This window comes from Hemicordylus capensis, chromosome 5 (assembly GCF_027244095.1).
Source record: "Hemicordylus capensis ecotype Gifberg chromosome 5, rHemCap1.1.pri, whole genome shotgun sequence".
Lineage (NCBI taxonomy): Eukaryota > Metazoa > Chordata > Lepidosauria > Squamata > Cordylidae > Hemicordylus > Hemicordylus capensis.
In genome coordinates, this window is record NC_069661.1 from 78,934,159 (window position 1) to 78,956,245 (window position 22,087).

At 46.2% G+C, this 22,087-nt stretch overlaps 1 protein-coding gene across 5 annotated transcripts in view; it reads left to right on the forward strand.

Annotated features, from left to right (window-relative positions):
- Positions 1 to 22,087, forward strand: part of CEP44 (centrosomal protein 44) — a 36,694-nt gene that overhangs the window by 8,390 nt on the left and 6,217 nt on the right. For 4 of the 5 annotated variants that reach the window (XM_053256164.1, XM_053256161.1, XM_053256162.1 and 1 more), the window contains exons 5-8: positions 4,166 to 4,270; positions 11,931 to 12,059; positions 12,795 to 13,010; positions 14,615 to 14,690. In XM_053256164.1, the coding sequence (XP_053112139.1) occupies positions 4,166 to 4,270; positions 11,931 to 12,059; positions 12,795 to 13,010; positions 14,615 to 14,690 (526 nt within the window). The remainder of the gene's footprint in view (positions 1 to 4,165; positions 4,271 to 11,930; positions 12,060 to 12,794; positions 13,011 to 14,614; positions 14,691 to 22,087) is intronic. The other variant, XM_053256165.1, reaches the window with a different exon arrangement.

A 22,087-nucleotide genomic window follows, 5' to 3' on the forward strand; every position in this document is an offset into this window, starting at 1 on the left:
AGCAATGATGCCGGACCACCCGCTGGTGGGGGTGGGGGTGGGGGATGGCTCTAGGAATTAATTCAACAGTGGCACCTTTCCACACAGGACACCTGGGTCCTGAACACTCTTTGGTATAGCTACTCCCTGGATTTCCAATCCTCACCAAGAGAGGTCTTAAGATCCCCCTCCTCTCCAGGAAACCAGAAAAACACATCTTGATGTTGCAAGCCATCCACCACCTTCTGCAACTCTCTGCAATATTTATTTATTATTTATTTATTTGATTTTTATACCACCCTTCCAAAATGGCTCAGGGCAGTTTACGATTAAAACAGAAACCATTAAAACCAATTTAAAATTTTGTATTTTTAGATTCCCTCCCCCTCAGTCTTAATGCTACATCAATTTTAATCTCTGTAATACTGCAACACTTTCCTTATATTGCATTTACTGTATAGTATTACTGTTTTACAACTTGTGCTGGTCAACGACCGTAATAAAGATTATTATTATTATTATTATTATTATTAAAACCAATAACAGTTAAAACAGAAATATAAATATAAACATCAATTAACAATTAAAGCATCATAAAAAACAAACCATCAGAACAATTAAAACCCTGAAAACCAGGTTACAATATTAAAACAATTAAAACAAATTAAAAACCCTGAAAGGCCAGGCCAAACAGGGAGCTGGACATTCACCAGGTCATCGACATCTTCCACAAACACGGCTTCCTCATCAATTACAACAAAAGCTCCCTGGTATTGTCAAGGTCCCTGGTTCATCTGGGTGTCACTATTCAGACTCTGCCGGGTCTCATTACATTGACTCTAGACAGGAGGACCAAGCTTATGTGCTGATCCAAGGCAGTTCAACCACACCAACAGGCCAACCTGATTATCTTGGCTCAGCTCGACATCGTCCTTTGGGCCAGGTGATCATACTGCTCCAGGTCTTTCCAGTGGGCCCTCCTGCCATATCAAGACAATATTCTGGCCACCAAACGCATCCAAGTTCCCCTGCAATGCTCTCTTCATTGCTCTCTGAATTGGTGGCCGTCACTGGCCTTGGACAAGGGCACTTTCCTCAAGGTTCCACAAGAAGCTCATCACGACCGATGCCAGTGCCACAGGCTCGGGAGCCCACTGTGGCCACCGGTTCACGCAGGGCACATGGTCCACCCCCGAAGCCCACCACAGTATCGACTGGATGGTGCTGAGAGATGCCTGCCTGGCCCTCATCTACTTTGCAGACATAGCAGGTTGCCACGTCTTGATCTGAACAGACAACATGGCTACCAATGCTAACATCAACAGGCGGTGGCACATATTCCTGGTCCCTCATGGAGGAAACCAACCAGCTCCAGGTGGGCCAAACGTCACCAAGCGTTCCTCCAAGTGGAACATATGTGTGGGCAAGACAACACACAGGCTGACTGGTTGAGCAGGCATTGTGTAGACCAGGTGGAATGGCACCTCCACTTGGAGGTTTTTTTGGGTAATTTCTCAGCACTTCGGCCACCCGAACCTCAACCTCTGTGCGATGCCATCCAGCAGCCAGACTCTGGCCTTCTTTACCAGGTACTGATGCCCTCAGGCAGCAGGGACAGATGCCCTGGTGACACCTTAACCTCCCAGTCTCAACTATGCTTTTTTTCCTACGTCTGTCTTATGACCTCAAGCCAGGGACTCTCTCGCAGTGTACCCAAACGCCAAGCATTTTTCTTAAAGGAGCATCCAACCTTGCCCTTTCTGCTGTCCATAAGTTTCCCATCTGGAACCTTAACAAGGTGCTCAATACTCTCACTCAGGCACACTTTGAACCTTTATGCTCTACTTCACTGAAACTTCTCACCTATAAGGTACTTTTCCTGGTGGCTATCACTTCCTCCAGGAGGGTGTTGGAGTTGGGCGCACTGTCCATGCACAAACACCTCTGTGTTTTTCAGCAGGACTCAGTGGTCCTAAGACCAGACCCATCATTCTGACCTAAAGTCAATTCCTCTTTTCATTGTAACCAGGACATCACCCTGCAATCTTTCTGCCCCGAACCCATTCATCATAAGGAGGTCCTGTGGCATACTCTGGATGTCAGATGGGTGCTGAAAATCTATCTCTGCAGGACAAAAGGGTTCTGTCGCACTGACTCCTTGTTCATCTCCTTCCAACCAGCTTCCATGAGTAACAAACCATCCAAAGCTTCCTTGGTGCGATGGATGAAGGCCTGTATCACCATTGGCTATGAATCACTTGACTCCACCTCTCAGAATCGTTGCATATTCTACCAGAAGCGCGGCTACCTCATCAGCTTTCTTGGCTACACGCCAATCGAGGACATTTGCAAGGCTGCTACATGGATGTCAGTATCACCGTTTGTGAGACACTAAAAGCTTTCAGTACATCAATCCGCCCAGGCAGCCTTTGGGCGCATGGTGCTGCAGCAAGTGATTTCAATCTAAATTATCTCCTCCTTCCTCAGTCTAACATAACTTCCCTCCCTCTGACAACCACTTTGGTATGTTCTATTTAAAGGGATACTCTTCATTACTGGGAGAGAAAGGAACATTGGTAGCCTTACCGTGAAGGTTCTTTCTTCCCAGTAGACGGACGGTATCCGACCTGCCCACGATGGTGGGTCTGATCTGATTTGGCTAATCTGGCTATTTGATTGATTTTTTTTTTACAGTTGTTCATTCCTGAAATGTTTGACACTGTTATGTCACTAACAGTCTGTTTCATATTTGTGGTTAAGTTTCTATCTACTCTCTACTATTCTGCATTCTGCTCTTCAGTCGACTCCACTGACTCACATACACCTACCAGCACATCTTTGGAGCTACAGCTTTTCCTATTGGCACATCATCGTGAAACAGTCTAGAAACTGGGGAGGAGCTACACCAAGGCAGCATGGGAAGGCCTAAAAGGTCACGAGATCCTGTCTTATGGAGCGAGAGTCACAACAACCCTTTTAAAGGGATACCCTTTGTCTACTGAGAAGAAAGAACTTTCACAATAAGACTACCAATGTTCCTTTCGCTTTTGTACCTTAACAAACAGGTGGGTTTTCTGTATTTCACTTGCTTATGCCATCATACAATCTTTGATTGTAGACCTGTTTGAGGCAGGTCTTTTGCAAATGGACTTGAGTATTGCCTTTTTAGGAAAACCCCTTGTCAGAATGATCATTTGCCTGGAATGCAGTCAGCATTCCTCTTGCAAGCAATAATAGAAACAGAAATGGCTGAGGCTTGAGTTTAGTGTGCTGTCGAGTTGGTGACGACTCCTAGCGACTACAGAGCCCTGTGAAGTACCCTGCACAGAGTCCTGTGGTTGTCTTTGGTAGAATACAGGAAGGGTTTATCATTGCCCTCTCCTGCGTAGTATGAGAATATACCATAGTCTGGGAAATATACCAGTGGAGATTCGAACTGGCAACCTCTGGCTTGCTAGTCAAGTCATTTCCCCGCTGTGCCATTAGGTGGCTATACTGAAGTACCCTGCAAAAAGGCAAAGCAAGTGGGTCTGGTAATAGTTTTCCTGAAGAAATCTCATGCAAGATAAGTTGCTCCATAGTAAATATGTTCTAAAAAGAGAGGGGGGGAAACCTTGTTTTTTGTGTACAGACTTTTTCATTCATAACAAAAGATAGGAATATTTGAGCTTTGTTATAATGTGTATTTACCTAGAGAATGCTTACTTGCAGTGTCATTTTTCACCTTCTACAGTTTTTGTTAATGCAATATAAGAGCCAATATTATTATTTTTTAATGAAGATATATTCTCCGGGCTTAAATAATTGTGAGGTTTTGTTTTTGCTCTCCATTTCATACATAAACCTGTTTATTATGCATAGGTTGAAATGGATCTGACATTTTTTTCCTTCTGTTTTTGATGTAAGTTAAGGACAAAAGTCAGTTATGAGTTAGAAATCCATCTCCCCCCATTCCCAGCACTTAATCTACAATTAAACTATGTTTGACTTTAGTCAGTTTGAGCTTCTTTTGCTCAAGTTTGCTCAAACTTCCAGTTTGAGCAAAGATGTTATATTTCGATCAAATTGACCAAAATCTGAAAGGATGCAATGTGTGTGTTTGTGGAAGGTCCTAATCTTAGATTACTTCAGCAAAATGTCTCACTATTCGAACAGGTAAATGTTGACATCTATGTGTGTGTTATAGGTGAAATCACAAACAAGAAAGAAGACACATTGTGTTACATCCCAGCTATATGTGAACACTCTTAATCTTGATTCTGCAGCTATCAGTACTACCAATTTTCAGGAGGTAGGAGAACACAAAATTATATTAGATGAGCATCTAAAATACAGTAGTTAAGTGTGAGTTTTATACAGCAAGTATTATTATCTATATTATTAATTCTCCTGTGTGTGTCTTAGAATGTGCGTCCCGGCGCCTGGCTGGGCGGCGGAGTAGCCTGATTGGCTAAGACACACCCAGGCAAGCAATGACGGCGGGCCTGGCTGTGGAGGCCAGCAGCAGCGGTGGGGCCCAGCCCTGGTGGTCGTGGGCCCAGCCGCAGAGGCCAGCGGCGGCATGCCCACTGTGGAGGGTGGCGGTTGTCCGGCTGTGGAGGGCGGCGGCAGGCCCGGCCATGGAGGCAAATGGCGGCAGGCCCGGACGCGGTGCAAGAGGCTGCCGCACGCCCAGCTTCAGAGGCCAGAGGCGGCGGCGGGTCTTGGTGGCTAGGTGAAATGGACCCACCAGCCAGAGCCGCTGGACCTGGCAGCGCTGAGGCGGTGGAGAGGCCGTGGCACGGCCGCAGCAAGGAAAGGCTGGGCCCAGGCCAGCTCGAGGAAGAGCCCATGGGAAGAGCACAGAGATAGAGAGAGGGGGTGCGAGAGGGAGCCAGTAGGGAGACATGTGATTCTGGAGACATTTGACAGGTACATGGCAAAAGGGAGCATTTAAACAGTTGGCCACTCACTGTATGTGCCACAGTACCTGCAGAGTAGAGATGGAGACTGAGGGACTTGATGTAAAGATTGACAAAAAGGACCATGGTAGGGTAATGGGGGGGACGGGACTGAAGGGCGGGGGGGAGCCATGGAGAGCCAGACTGTAAGGAAAAACAATTATGACTCCCCCCTACCCCCCCCCAAGTACTGAGGGTTGGGGGAAGGGGCCAACAGTAGCCTCACTTAACACTCAGCAGGGACTTCTAGGGCCAACACTGGGGCAGGAGGTGGGGAGGATGGAAGGGGAGACACTGGGGCAAGAGAGAGGGTTGGAAGGTGAGACAATGGGGCAAGAGGGAGAGGGGGAGTACTGTGTCATTCCCCAGCAGCTGACCTGCCCACCAAGAAATACCCCCCTCCAAGAAAACAAACCCTGGGGGCTTTAAAGGAGAACACTGGTGTAAGAGGGGAGGATGGAAGGTGAGACAATGGGGCAAGAGAGGGGGGGAAGTACTGTGTCATTCCCCAGCAGCTGATCTGCCCAACAAAAAATAAAATAATGATAATAATAAATCCTGGGGGCTTTTAAGGACAACACTGGGGCAAGAGGTGGGGGAGATGGAAGGCAAGACAATGGGGCAAGAGGGAGGGGGGAAAGTACTGTGTCATTCCCCAGCAACTGACCTGCCCACCAAAAAAAAACCAACTCCAAAAAACCCCAGGAGGCTTTTAAGGACAACACTGGGGCAGGGGGTGGTGGAGGGGGAGACACTGGGGCAAGAGGGAGGTGGGGTAGTACTGTGTCATTCCCCAGCAGCTGACCTGCCCACCAAAAAATAAAACTCCAAAAAGTAAGTAAACTACCGCACAGATGCTCTGTGTGAGTTCAGCTAGTTATTTTACATTACATGATTTTACATTACATGAAACTAAAAATGCCTTCTTCAAAAATAGGACTGAAGAAATTCTAAACATTTATTAAAAGCTTAAATGAAAATGATCAAAGTATGCTTAAAGCAAAGATGGGCTCCCTGATTTTCACCTTAAGTGTTGCAGCCAATTGCACTCTAAAAAAGTTTGCTCTGAACAGCATGAGGTGTGGTGTGGACGATTGCAGAGGAATGCTCAGATGAGGGAAAGGCAGTGGCAGCTTTAGATAGAAGGCAGATATACTGTATACACTCTTAACCCGGTATTTTCAATGAATTTTACATTCTGCACCCTGAATTGAAGACAGGTTAAGTAGTCAGACCAGATTACATGTTTTCCATAAAAAATAGCCAATTTTAAATTTTGCAGTGAACCACACTAAAAAATACATCTGTGCAGAAGGTGATATTTCTAGATATTCTGGCCATCAAATGCTCTGGATTTTTCCCTTTGCTGACTATTTTTAGCAATAGTAAACTGACTTGCTGACTGAGCAAGTTGCTTGGGAAAATGCCCATCAGATACAGAATAAGAGTTTGGGATCTCTTAGGTTTGCCTTCCTAATGAATATGAAAGCTCATCACTTTATAATGACCCGATATAGATAGATTCCTAGTTTTCACAGACCTCTCTGAAGCCATACATTTTGATGCAGAAATCTGCGTAGGTAGTCTTTCACCTCACCAAATCCATGGCTGGCAGAATAAGGAAAAGAATTTCTGAACTGAACCGTTCCTTGCACACATGTTTTAGGTTGCTGAATACAGCACTCTTCTTACTCCATCCCTAGACGCTTTTCATGCATTCAGTCTATGTACAGAAAAGAGTTTTTGCACCTGGATTATCCCTAACTTGATCTAGACATTAGTATGAAGATTGTTAAGTCGCGGTCTTCGGTCAGCTTCAGTTCCACAGTACATTTTTAAAAATACTTTTTTGTTTGGCGTCTCGCGTTTTTGTGTGCATATATAGTATATCTCTATATATAATTCTCTTGGGGCTGACCCAAAAGAGAACTATATCTGGAGGCCTGGAACCATTGCCTGGGGAGCGAGCAGCAGCGAGGGAGGTAGGCGGGAATTGGCAGACTTGGGGAATGGAGGAAGAAAGGCTGAGGCGGGGAAAAGGAGGGAGAAAGGAGGCAATCAGTGGAGGAGAACAACAGGGAGGGAGAATCCAAAGAGCACCCTCAAGGAGCTGGTAACGAGGACTGAGGGACCACGAAGTTTGCTTGCTTTATGAGCCGTTGGCCAAGCGGGGACGAGGGGACAGCTGGGGACGGTAACCAACTGAGGGACCGCGAAGTTCGCCTGCTTTGCAAGGGGAATGTGGTGCCTAGCCTTCTCACGGGCCTATTTGCTCTGTGCAGGTTCAGCTAATGGGACAGGTAAGTGGGAAATGGGAGAGGGACATCAACGAATGAACTGCCGTCAAAATTAAGCCCCAAATCACCAGTAGAGTTAAGGAGAGAAAGGAGACGACAACACTGGCTAGGGTAAAGCATATTTAATATAGTTGTGGGGGATCAACAGTGTGAGTGCCATTAAAAAGTGTTGGGACTGTGAGGGCGTGCTGCTGACCTTCCCGCCTCAAAAATAAAATAACCAATTTGGCCATTGTTCCCAGCCCCCCCTCCCCCCAAAAAACACTTTGGGATTGTGAAAATCAGAACAACCAGTCTTCCACAGCCCACACCACCAAAACAACAACAAAACCCTCAGCTCCCAGTCACCCCTTCAACCCCACCCAAACCTGGCAGCCCCCCCCCAACCAGACAGTTTTCTTGACCCCTCTCTAGCTTAGAACAGTTAGGACAAAGAAACCAGCTAAACCCCAAAAAGTGAGGAAGGAGGAAAGGCAGAGGGGAGGGGGGAGGAGGAAGAAAGAAGGAAAGGCAGAGTTGCGGGGGAATGAGGAGGAAAGGAGGAAAGGCAGAGTGGGGGGGAAGGAGGAAGAAAGGAGGAAAGGCAGAGTCGGACGAGTGGTATGGGGGGAGAGTGAGAGCGAGAGTGGTGGGGGAAAGAGCAAGAGAGGTGTGGGGGAGGGAGAGAGAGTGGTGCCAGGGAGACCAAAAGAGAGGTGGGGGAGAGTGCGAGAGAGCGAGCGAGAGAGTGGTGGAGAGAGCGAGAGTGGTGGTGGAGAGGGTGAGCGGAAGAGTGGGGGGGAGAGGGTGAGTGGGGTGAGCGGGAGGGGGGAGGGGAAGAGCAAGAGAGGTGTGGGGGGAAGAGAGAGTGGTGGGGGAGAGCACGAGCCAGAGTGGTGGGGAGGAGAGAACGAGCGAGGGAGTGGTGGGGGAGAGAGCGAGAGTGGTGGGGGGAGAGGGAGAGCAGGAGAGTGGGGGGAGAGGGCGAGTGGGAGAGTGGGGGAAGAGCAAGAGTGGTGTGGGGGGAGAGAGTGATGCGGGGGAGAGAGGGTGGTGGGGGAGAGCGAGCGAGAGTGGTGGGGAGGAGAGAATGAGCAAGTGGGAGTGGGAGAGTGGTGGGCGAAAGGGCGAGCAGGGGAGATGGGGGGATGCCACAGGCTCAGTGCACTCCCGCACAGATCCTCTGTGTGGGGTCAGCAAAACCCGAAAAAGTAAGTAAACTACCGCACAGATGCTCTGTGCGGGTTCAGCTAGTTTTTAAAAATTGGGTAACTTGGTTCATGCGGAATAGTCATAATATCTTACAGATATTGTTACGCACAAAGAGTTTCTGCTTTTTACTTTCTGTTTCCAAGCTCCAATTCTTGGAGTCACTCCTAATCAAACTTTATCTAGAGGCTCTACCGATCCCCAAATGGCTAGTTGGTTGGACAGCTAGTTGGTTGGACAACAATCCTCTCCCAGAGTGTTCAAGGAGATTACTCTCTCTGGGGAGATTTACCTGCCAGCCTAATCTAGATAATGTTTCTGCAGATCAATATGAAGCTTCCAAATTAGTGTGCCAATGTACCCTGAATCTTAACACCAGCCCTGCTGGATCAGGCCCAAGGCCCATCTATTCCAGCATCCTGTTTCACACAGTGGCTCACCAGATGCCGCTGGAAGCCTACAGGCAGGAGTTAAGTGTGTGCCCTCTCTCCTGCTGTTACTCCCCTGCAACTGGTATTCAGAGGCATCCTGCCTCTGAGGATGCCTCTGAATACCAGTTGCATTCCAGAATTTTATACACTCTCAGTTGTTGCCTAAAACCCCTTAGCATAGGTTCAGTCCATGGATGTGTGAGACACAAGGAACCAAACCAAAGATATTTCTTATTTTACTTAAGGAAATAGATTTGGAGAGGTACAATTGTTATAAGGTCCTGGCAAGCAATTCTTTTGCCTAACTCTAATACAAGCAGGTTACCTAGCAGGGGAAGGGAAAAGGGAAAGAGAGGAGGGCATGGGGAGTAGATAAAATTTGTTACCAAGGTGCAGGGAAATCCTGAATGACCAGTTCAAGGTCTTGTCCAATGATTACAGATAATAGGGTTCAATGAGAAAATGGATTGCAGGTGCTGGGGTGTGGTGACGCTGCATCGGAGTGCGAGAAGATGCATCATCTGGACTTGCCTTTCTGGACCCTCTAAAAGTTGGGTCTGGAGTCTTCTGTTTTTATACTCTTCTCTTGGTCCTTGACTGCTCTTGGGGTCAGTCCTTACATTCATCACAACGTATTGGTATGACAACTCTTATGCCAGTTGTCTGGGCTTGGGTCTTCAGATGCTCTTTAGATGTGTTCCCCTCATCCCGTCAGCATACACAACTACTTATCTTCTGCACCCCCAGACATTCAAATCAAGTTGTTAGTAACTTTTCACTTTACTCAGTCTTTGGCCTTGGTGGTTAGACACTAATTATTCAACAGTCATCACTTTTCTTTTCTGGTCCTTTGGTCACAAAGCCTTTATCTGACTTTCAAAATAGGGATATGAGGAAAGAGGGGACATGGGGAAGATTACAATTATTTGAAGTTGCTATTGAGAATAATATGCTAGGTGTCTTGAATAGAATACAGTAATTTATCATCAGTACAAAGTTGTAGAATTAAAGCTCACTTCTCTCTCTAAGGTGAATGCATAAAAGTGGCTAACAAGATATCTGAGACCCTGCCTCTAGTAAACTTGCGGTTTCACCCAGCGAAATCATTCATAAACCTGTAGCACTCTCAGTGTCTGGTAACCTTGATCAAGTTTTCTTTTTCTGTGGTTGCTACTGATACAATAGTTTGCTATTCTGCTTGACATGAATATAAAAGAGCTGCAAGGGTAAAATGGTCAGCCAAGAAAATAATACATAAATGGCTCTTAGAAGCAGGGATACAATACATCAGAATACCAGAATAGCCAGGAAGACCGGAAGAATACCAAATTTTGCATGAACAATCCTGCCACTGAAATTAGCAGAATGCACCACTTTTTACACTAGAATATGCTCACTGAATGATTTAAATAACTTGTAGTCTGTTGAATAAATTGTGGATATAACGATATTTTGGCTGTTCTCAACAGATTTTTAACACTCAATAATCAGATCAATAATTCCAAAATGACATCATTCCCAAGAAAAGATGATCTTTCTAGATTCACATTTACTGTTCAGATCTCACCATATATGGTAACTGGTCAATAAAATGAATAAAGTTTGAGGTTGAGAGTACAAATTTCCAACTGTTCTCTTACTTCACTTTTGAAAGCACATTAATTAAAACAAAAATTTCTATGATGTATACAGGTGGTCAGTCCTCAAACAGCTATTTTGCCCATTCGTGGTCTGCTACCTCACTCATAATAGGGTTGGGTGTTAATGAAGTAAAATCAAATTCTCTTGAGGGAGAGGATTTTCTATGTGATTATCTATTTTTCCAATCCACTCATTACTCATTTGTTTTCCTGCTCAACTCTTGTGAGCTCTTCAACCTTCTCCCTATCCTCACCAGCAGTAGTGTATATATTTAAAGTCAGGGATACCTCCAGATTTAGTTATTGTGGGTGGATAGTTCTGGTTATTTGTGGTTTTCTCTTTCCCCCCAGCCCAGCCCAGCCCAGCCCACCCCAGCTAAATTGCTATACAGTTTAAATAGCCAGTCTTCCCACTTCTCAGCTGGTGCATGGATAGAGTTAAAGAAGTGTGAGAGATGCAGGCCTCGCCTACTAGTATATTATATTGCATCTTTCTTTCATCACAGAAATCAAGGTAGTGTAGATGTCACCCATCTGGGTGCTGATTAGATCTAGACATGCTCAACTTCAGCAAGGTGGTTGTATCAGGTGCCACCAGACCATGCCCTCGGATGTACTCCTTTTTGTTACCAAATTGTTTGGCTGCCCTGTCTGGCTTGGAGTATGGAGCTTTGAATCCCACAAACAGCTTGGCTGGGGAGGATTCTGCAACTACTATTGTGGATGTTTTTGTTTAATTTGAAATCTGTTTCATAGAAGAAAGCATAGGAAACCTAATCAGTTATGGTTCACATCCAGATAAATGTTTTGTGTACCAAAAATGTTTCATGTGCGCTACAGGAGAAGAATGGCTTTTGCTGATCTCCCTTTCCCTCTGCATCCCACTGTGCCTCCTGGAAACAAGTCCCTGAGAGACATACAACTATTAGAGACATCTTTTGGGGAGGCACAGTGGACCCGAGAGTGGACGAGTGCAAAGTGTTCTGCATGTGCTGAGAGGTTTGTGTCTGTGCATGTGCAGTGTTAGTCTGGATGTCAGCCAACACATTTATTTTTGGCCTTTAAATGTAATGTGATCTTGTTGTTCTCTCCAATACAAAATTGATCTTGAGGATACGTATTTTTCTTTTCACTATTGCCGATATCCCTTAAGTTTTAAATTCAGTCTATCCAAAGTTTATTACATTTAAAAAATAATGTATATCGTGCCTTTTTCTGTTAAAAACAGACCTGAGGCACAAGATGCTGAATCAAAAGAAGGGTGGAGCCCAATTTGGCCTTTAGGCTTGAAGTTCTCTGTTCCTGTTCTACTAGACAAAAAAATAATAATAATGTTTCTGTTTTCACTGTTTCAAACAGATTATTAAATTTGAGTCTTTAAATCAAAGGGTGTTCTGGTATTGACTGTAATGATTTTTGTTAAAATGCACTTTATGTTTTTTTTAACATGCAAAGAAACCTCAAGTAGAATGCCATACAAGTCCACTTAATGCACACATCCCTGAAGATAAAATTGATGATGTAGTTGAGGAGGAGAGTGAAGTTGTTTGTGATGCTAAAATTTTGGACAATGTACATGAAATGGTAAGGCCATGTTGAGGTTTTTTAATTTTTAATCAATTTCTTGAAATTAGTTGGGAAAATAGTGTCTGGCTTGTAGTAAAAGGAATTATTCAGTCCTTGTCAGGAAAGGAACCTTGCAGTCCTTTCCTGACAATATTGCTTGTGCTTAATTATGTTACTATCTACTTGATGATTGATATTTTATTTGATGAGTGGGTAGATTAAGCTCTCTCTGATGGGGGAAAAATGGTTGAGAGACAATGATCTGCTAGAATCTCAGTTGATGACTGGGATTCCAGTACCCTATCAAATGAAATTAAAAGAAGCTGCCTCAAACCATCCTGTAATTTCTAAATAAGTAAATGTTGATACACTTAATAAATGGTTTCATAGCATAAGCAACTAATTGGGGAAATCATATAGTACTGCAAGACAGTAAAAATTGTTGTCTAAAACTGTTATACTTTGAAGTTATGCCCTCGAGTCGGTGTCGACTCCTGGTGACCAGAGAGCCCTGTGGTTTTATTTGTTAGAGTACAGGAGGGGTTTACCATTGCGTCCTCCCATGCAGTGTGAGAGGATGCCTTTCAGCACCTTCCTATATTGCTGCTGCCCGATATAGGTGTTTCCTATTGTCTGGGAAACCTACCAGCGAGGATTCAAACCAGCAACCTCTTGCTCACTAGGCAAGTCATTTCCCCACTGTACCATTAGGTGGCTTGTTATACTTTAGGTGAACAAAATACTTAATTGCAGGTCTCAGAGGAGGAGAATAATAATCAAATGGAAGAATTAAAGAGCCAAGTTGCTGAACTGCAAGAGAAACTGAATAAACTGAACTTAGTGGAAGATAAGTTACAGGTTTTAGAAGAGAAACTTCAGGGGAAAGTTGTTATAGATGAGAAGGAATGGAATAATCTGCTGAGCCGGGTGTTGCTTCTTGAAACACAACTGTTACTGCAGTCCAAAATGGTATGTTTCACCATTCACATCCATCTCCAGAGAATAACAGAAATGTGAAACCTTTCATTTTACTTGCTAATTTTGAGAAAATATGTGAATACTTAACTAACCTTATACTCAAATGGTACAAAATGATTGTCTTATCTTTAGGGAACATGCCAAAATGATATTTATTACTTCTTCCACCATAATGGCTTTTACTGTAAAAGCAAGCAGGATTCTTTTTTGCAACCCCTCTGAAGTGCAATTTTTTCTTTATAATAGCTGTTCCTTTTCCCAATACCTCTGTTGGCTTCAGTGGCTGCCATTGTGAACATTTTGGTTACTAATGCATTTTAATAAAAGAAAGAGAGAGAGAAAAACACCTTTTTGTGAGTGCTTGTTATGTTACCATGTATACTATTCAGAAGTTCAGCCTGGATAAGGCTGCACCATCCCCCCCCCCCCCCCCGTATTCCTTGGCTTTGTCTCCTGCATCTTTCATAGTTTATCTGAATAGTATAAATGGCTAACATGCATTATTGATCAGATGATATAATTCAAATACCTTGTACAGAGAATACTGAAGTATTTATGTTACAACTTGGAATGGGATTATTTATTTGGCAGCAATGGATTTATTTGGCAGGAATGGGATTATTTATTTGGCAGGAATTGGATTATTTATTTGGCAGCAATTTGGCAGCAATGCATGTGGTCATCCACATGCAAGTGTAAACACAAGCCACTTTCCTAGTCTCCTCCTCCTTGTAGCTCCTTAAGCCCTTTCAAAAAGCCATGTGTGAAGATCTAGGGACTCTCAGTAGTAGAGATGTGCACGAACCTCAGTTCGTGGTTCCTGCTGCAAAGGAGCAGGAACCACGTGTCAGCGCCTCATGCAGGCTGTGGTATGGAGCGCCACCACAGCATGGAGTGGTGGTCACACAGGTAAGGACCTGCTGTACTTGCTTTTAAAAGGTGCTGCTCGCCCTCCCCTGGCACCACTCTCAAACTGCCGAACCGGTTCATGGTTGAGCTGAACTGGAACGGAACTACGGAACAGTTTGATTTCAAGCCCTGCACGAACCAAGGTTTATGCAGATCCCTGCTCAGCAATGGCACAAGATGAGGTGTAGGTGGCTGCAGTTGGAGGGGGAAATGTCCCAAAACTGGGTGGAGGTACCTTTGCACCACATGCAAAAGGCACCTCTGCTCAGTTTCTGGGGAGGAACAATTTTTGATACCACTCTGCCAGAAAACCCTCTGTGCCACCTGAAAATATGTACCTGAGAGAAGTTCTGTTAGGCTGCTCTCTTGCTACACCAGTGCACCCTTGCTCTGCATGTCAGCCAGCAACAACAAATTATGTTTTTATAATGCTTTTGAGTGTTCAAAGTACTTGATGCATATACTCTTCTTTAAATCCTTACAATGCCTTGTGAGTGGTGTTGTGCACTTAGAGGCTGAGAGGGAACAGCTTGCCTCTGGCCACTTATTGAGTTTATGGCAGAGGTGAGACTTCCTGATTCATCGTTCATTCTCTTAGCCACTGTGCTACACCAGCTAAACAACAGAACTACTAGTTGTTTTGTTAATTCACTGTTGTAAAATGGCAAAATGTCTTCTAATTTCAGACTGACATATCTGCAGAGTTTAATATCATGAATGAAGAAAATGTCTCTAGCAGGAATATGACTCCCATCTTCCCTGGTGAGCATTTTGATACTGTTCATTCTACGGTTAAGCATGTGTTGTAACTTCTTCAGTTTACATTCATTGTAAACTGAAATCTGGGCTACTTTCAGACATAATTTGAAATCAGAGATGAACGAACAAGAGGTTTGATTTTGTGGTCATCCACTTGTGTGAAACCACAGTTTCATCACCTAACTGACCCAAGGTTTTCAACCCCAAACTATAATTTAAACCTTCGGTTTATGGTGAGTTTCATTGCCAAAACCTCGGGTTTGAAGATACTAGCGTGTTGTCCAAATTCTGCTCCTGCTATAACCTGGAGTTTGTGCCAAAGCTTCTCCTTCTACTATTGAGAGACTGGCTCAGAGGAGCCCAGAAATGTGTCAGTTCTAGGATGGCTATGCCTATTCCTGGCTGCCTCTTGGAGCCGAGGTGTCACCACCTGCCATCCTCCCCCACCCCCACTGCTTACCAACGGGGACACTGTGTCTCCACTCACAGCATTTAAAGGGAAATAAGCACATTTGCGGATGCCGCTTTCTGCTGTGTGTTTTGGGACTAGAGTGCTCCCTGCCATGGAAGGAATATTAGATGGAGACGTTGACAACAGGAGAGGTTCTCCTGTGTTTCATCACTGTGGTGCCTCATGGGAAAGAGCCATGTGGCCCTTGCGGCACAAATTATGGAATGTGCCCCACAGCTCTCACGTCTCTATCACCCCCAGCACCCCCATCCTCCCATCCTTAGAAGTGGGGCACCTACAATGTTGTGTTTCAATATGGGCTGCTTCCTCCTACAATGATGCCCCTCCCCTTCCATGGCACTTCTGGAATGCACTATGTGACTCCGGGCTCCCTAGACTTCAGAAATAGTCAAGATGGCACATGTGCAACTGGCCCAAGGCGTTAATGCGCAATGTCACCATGATGCAAGGGATCATCATGATGTGCCCATGCACCCTGGGGCAACACACTTCTCCTTGGCGGCCAGATGGTGGAAGTTTCTGGGAGCACAGAAAGGGCACAGCAGGGATGTATTTTGTGGGTTTTACTTGGTGGGAAGATGTGAAGAGATGCAAAGAACTGCCTGCTCGTTCTGTGCAAGCACCAGTACTGTACTCCAGACACTGTGAAGAGGGAATTCCATCTACCAGGGCAGAGTTGGGAGAGGTGACATTCAAGCTGCAGTGGGGGTGGAGAGATCTGTTTGTTTAGCATCATCCTTCAAGTGACCATTGCTTTACATTACACTTACAATGGCCAAAAGTGTACGTATTAACACCTAAAAATGGGGATAGCGTGGGGTGGGGTGGGTCTAGAACCAGGTGTTAGTTTTTTGTTTTTATTTATTATTTATTTATTATTAAACTTTTATACCGCCCTTCCAAAAGGCTCAGGCCGGTTTACATTAAAACACCATTTTTGTTTTTAGATAAGTGCTGCCCTGTGTCTCGAGTTTACTAGAAAGCTTTGCATGGCCAGACTTGTCCCCCACAAGCCCCTCCATGAATATTTCAGCACTCTACATACTGAGTGTCCTTGGTACTATATCCTGCTTGGCAGCTACTTGTATGAACGATGCCTGCATTAAGGGTTTCAAGGGCAAAGCATATTGATACTTCATATACAGGTGAAACTCGAAAAATTAGAATATCGTGCAAAAGTTCATTCATTTCAGTAATGCAAATTAAAAGGTGAAACTGATATATGAGATAGACGCATAACATGCAAAGCGAGATAAGTCAAGCCTTAATTTGTTATAATTGTGATGATCATGGCGTACAGCTCATGAAAACCCCAAATCCACAATCCCAGAAAATTAGAATATTACATGAAACCAATAAAACAAGGATTGTAAATAGAACAAATATTGGACCTCTGAAAAGTATAAGCATGCATATGTATTCAGTACTTGGTTTGGGCCCCTTTTGCAGCAATTACTGCCTCAATGCGGCGTGGCATGGATGCTATCAGCCTGTGGCACTGATGAGGTGTTATGGAAGACCAGGATGCTTCAATAGCGGCCTTCAGCTCTTCTGCATTGTTTGGTCTCATGTCTCTCATCCTTCTCTTGGCAATGCCCCATAGATTCTCTATGGGGTTCGGGTCAGGCGAGTTTGCTGGCCAATCAAGCACAGTAATCCCATGGTCATTGAACCAGGTTTTGGTACTTTTGGCAGTGTGGGCAGGTGCCAAGTCCTGCTGGAAAATGAAGTCAGCATCCCCATACAGCTCGTCTGTGGAAGGAAGCATGAAGTGCTCCCAAATCTCCTGATAGACGGCTGCGTTGACCTTGGACTTAATGAAGCACAGTGGACCAACACCAGCAGATGACATGGCTCCCCAAATCAACACAGACTATGGAAACTTCACACTGGACTTCAAGCATCTTGCATTGCGTGCCTCTCCATTCTTCCTCCAGACTCCGAGTCCTTGGTTTCCAAATGAGAATCAAAAGTTGCTCTCATCAGAAAAGAGGACTTTGGACCACTGAGCAACAGACCAGTTCTTTTTTTCTTGAGCCTAGGTAAGACGCTTCTGACGTTGTTTGTTGTTCAGGAGCAGCTTGACAAGAGGAATACGACATTTGAAGCCCATGTCCAGGATCCGTCTGTGTGGTGGCTCTTGATGCACTAACTCCAGCCTCAGTCCACTCCTTGTGAAAGTCCCCAACACTTTTGAATGGCCTTTTCCTGACAATCCTCTCCAGGCTGCGGTCATCCCTGCTGCTTGTGCACCTTTTTCTTCCACATAACTTTCTATTAATGTGCTTTGATACAGCACTTTGGGAACATCCAGCTTCTTTTGCAATTACCTTTTGAGGCTTTCCCTCCTTATGGAGGGTGTCAATGATGGTTTTCTGCACAACTGTCAAGTCAGCAGTCTTTTCCATGATTGTGATTCCTAATGAACCAGACTGAGAGACCATTTAAAGGCTCAGGAACCCTTTGCAGGTGTTATGGATTGATTAGCTGATTGGAGTGGGACACCTGGAGCCTAGACTGTTGAACCTTTTCACAATATTCTAATTTTCTGGGATTGTGGATTTGTGGTTCTCATGAGCTGTACGCCATGATCATCACAATTATAACAAATTAAGGCTTGACATCTCACTTTGCATGTAATGCGTCTATCTCATATATCAGTTTCACCTTTTAATTTGCATTAATGAAATTAATGAACTTTTGCACGATATTCTAATTTTTCGAGTTTCACCTGTAAGTCCTTGAGAGCTGGTCCCCACACCATGACTGCTGTGCGTGCACGAGGTTGCTGACCACACCCCTCCTGTGCAGTGTTGGCCAGATGTGCATACGACAGATGCTCCCATTACCTTGTGTGGAGACAACAGGTTGGTGTATCACACCCTGCTCCTCAAACCCCCTGCTTTGGAGGTTGACACTAGCCATGCATTCCCAGCTTCCTTCTACCACCTTGCCGCCCACTAGTGGCACTTCCAAGAGCAGGCAGGCTGGGATGGAAGCAAGAGGGTCTGTGTCAAGTTGTGGATGTATGTAAAGATGGGTGTTTGTTGACTTCCAGTTCGTGTAGTCACTACTGCACAACTAGTTCAGGAATGAGGCCATGTTCAGCAGATGGCACAGAGGGGATTCCAACACACCGGTGCCCAGTGCAAGGAGAGACTCTAGCACCTGAGCAAGAGGTTTAAGGAGGTGACCACCCTTAACAAGTTGCCAGGAGTGGAGCCGAGGACCATGCCCCACAACGGCCAGCTGACATCAGTTTTCCTGGATAGGAAGGGCCACTGCTGGGATTTGGCACCCTGTTCAAGATAAGAGGCAAAGGGCAAGCCAAATTGTGGCAATGGCAACTGGGAGCAGCAGGCCCCCTGCGCAGGGAGCTGACCCCACCACCGCCCCTGCAGCCACTGACTCCTTTGCCTGTCCTGGTGGTCCAGTAGCAGCCATGACAATGGTGCCCCATACATCCATGCCCATGTTCCTGGCTAGGGCAACAGATGTTCCAAGGTGCTCTGGGGTAGCAGGCCAATCACATGGGCCTCAGCCTACCATGCAGCATGCAGGTGTGCCTGCTGCCGAACCTTACAGGGGAGGCAAGAGAGTGCAGTGCATCTGTACTCATGCGGTTTATGGATACAGTGGGACAACTCTTCCAGTCCAGGTTCTATTCCATGAGCTCAGGGGATGACAACAAGGAGACACAGAATCCCTACAGCAACTCACACCCTTCCAATACTTCAACAAGAAGAGCCAGCGTTCCCTGCTAGAGTGGGAGCATGTGCAGAATGCCACACTTTGCACAAGCAGCCCCCTGGTGCAAATAATGGACATGCAGTAGTTAGAGGAACTGTTCTCACAGATGTGTTCCCCAGGATGGGCAGTAGGAGAACCTGCTGGGGATTCCAGCCAGGCCCACTGCTGGAAGAACCGGCTAGTTCTTCTTACTACACACATGAGGAGGTGCATCACCCTCTGCAGAAAATACCTGGTGAGTGTGCATGTCTCCCCAAAACAGAGACATTGGGGTGGAGGTGGTATTGGGGGCAGTGCTGGCTGTCCCAGGGCACACACATGTTCCTGCTAAAACATCGAGATCCAATGCAACTGCTGCAAAATTCCCTGCCCATCCACAGAAAAACACCCTGTGGCTTCCCACTACAGCAGAGAGGTGTCCCTTATGCATGCACTCTCCACCTGTGCAGTTACTGTGGGTGGGAACCACTTACCTCTCTACCTGCCAAAATTGAAACCACTGTGGCCTCCCCCTCAGAGTTCTTTAAACCTTGTAGACTTTTTGCTGCAATGGGGGGAATCTTATAGGTGGCTTTCCTTCCCCTGAAAACCTAGAAAACAGCCAACACAGTTTGGCAGCTCTCCATGTGGGCAATTTCTGCACAAACAATTCATCCACATTAATCTATTTGTCAACACAGAATGTTACACCTATGTGCCTTGGGCCAGACAGAGGTGCTGCTGTGAGCAACATAATGGTGGGTCCTGCTTTTCTGCCCAATCTCCAACACGGAACATGCTGCACAGCTAAGGAACAGGAGGCGGGTGGACTGCTTGCTGCTTGTAAGGGACCTTGTCTCCCAGCATGTGGAGAGCTGCCAGGCCACTTGCTCCCTGTTCAAAGTACTGGACCACAATGAGGAGGACAGGAGGGTCTTCCAGCATACGATGCAGAAGGTGGGCTGAGCATGCGGTGCAGGAAGTGGTTGGTGCCATGGAGCACTCAGATGCCAAGAGGAGGTTTGAGAGATACATTGCCTTCCTGGAGAGGATGGCTGAATCTATCTCTAGAGTTGTCAACCAGGTACCACCTTTTCCTCTTCCACAGCAGCAACTGTATTCAGTCCTAGTTGCTGGTGCCTGTGTCCTACCTGCCCACATACCAGGGGCATTTCCAAGCCACTCTGATCTCTCAAGCTCTGCTGGCACCCTTCATGGGTCCACTGTCGGGGTGGTCCCAAGCCACCTCATCCCCTACACTCCTGCAGGCACCCTTGAAGGGTTCATAGGGTGGACATCAGCCCTCCATGCATGCAACACCCCTGAAGGTCCCAAGCCAGCACTGTCCTCACAGCCACCTGTCAGCCACCCATCACAAGGAGCATTGGCCCACTGCACCAAGTATGCTGCTGGAATCACCCTCCTTGGGTGGAATGTCAGGAGAAGGGGCCTCTGAGGCCACTAGCACAGAAGCCCCCATAAAGGAGAAAGATGTTCCAGTGCACAAACAAGCGTGTTGCAAAAGGGCTATGTATGTGCATAGTGAAGCATGCTGTCACCACCCCTGCATCCCCACGGAAGAACTGGCCAATGTTCCTGGCAGGCAGCAACTCCCTCTCATACTCCCCAGGCTTCCAAGAGCCCACAGTAACTCCCTCCTCTGCTGATATCTATGTCTGGCTTCCTCCTCCATGCTGTGAAGGACCAGCGGCTGCCCTTTCCATGGGTGTGGGGTGGGTTGTGAATATGTTGTCTTCCGCCCATGCCTTGCCTGGCTTCAAGGGAATATGGCCTGGGGTGTGTTGGCCTTCTGGGTGCCCCCCTACATCAAGTACCCTGAGCACCCACCAATTAAATCTTTTGTGCGAGGTCTCCCCTTTGGGCCCATCTACTGTTGCCCTGGTGTGCCTGGGATTCATTCTGCCAGCAGTTTCTTGAAACATGGCCTCTGAGACCACAGTCCCTTTTGCTGCAACTGCACCCAATGTAGCCTATGATATTTGGTGGCCAGGGATACAGCCTTCAAAAGTAGCTAGTGATGCCCTACCATGCACCTTGGAGTGCCTTCAAGAGGAACTTCAACTTCCAGAAAAACAGCATGTGAATGGTGGTGGAACAGGCTTTTGGTGGACTGAAGGCCCGCTGGCATACCCTGTACACCTTGCTGGATGTGGAGGAGTATATAGTCTCACAGGTGATAGTGGTCTATTGCAGCCTTCACAACATCAGTGAGTCCAGAGAAGATGCCCTGCTGCTTGACCACCCAGATCTGCCAGCCCTCTTGCAAGCAAGAGCAGCAGTTGTCAGATATCCGGGGAAGATAGGGATGTGGCACCTGGTCCTACTCGCTTTCACAAGATACACATGGAAGTATCTTGCAATGGGCCACCAGGCAGATAGGCAGGTGTGTGGTGTTGGAAGGGCACATCGCTCTTAAATCGGGAGAAGCTTGGATGCTGCCAACTGGTGCAGCTGTGGTCCCATAATGGATAAACCTAGAATACAAGTGTTCACTTGTTGCCAAAGAATTGTGTTGTGTGCCTATGTCGATGTTACCTGCCCTTTAACTAACCAGCATGTGTGCGGGAGGGGAGGGTCTGCACTAGGTGTAAATCTTTGCTTCTCCTCTGCTGGCATTGGACTGCTGAGTTCCCGCAAGGGCTTAGTGGGGTTGGGGTGGGGAGACCTGACGTCGTATGGGGAAGAGGTCAGCTGCTTTGTGGAGCACATCAGGAAAGAAGGTGGGTGGCATGGAAGGGGTTGCTTTGGACCCACAGGAGGAATGCCCTGTTACTGGGGACTATAGGCAACCAATGTCCTTGTGCTAATGCCTGGAGCAGAAATCATTAGGAACAGGTAGCGGCAGGTGTGGCAGAAGCTCTTGTAGTCTGTCATTATACAGTTACAGTGGGAACAGAGGGACCCAATCCTCCCTTCATTCTCTTTCCTTTTTAAGAAATGCTTATCAAGCTTAAAGAGGATGGGTGATTTTGTGGGAGAAAAAGACACCAACCGGTGGATGGGATCAGAAGGTGCACTTAGTCTGTCTTTGAACAGTTAAGGTGGGAAGAAAGGGGCCCAATCCTTTCTTCCTGGCGGAGAGGGGAGTCCCTTCTTCCCCAACTGTGGAAAACAGTTTGTCTTTCCCCAGGCAGATTAAAAGAGGACACTCACAAGGGGAATGCATTGATCCTCATAT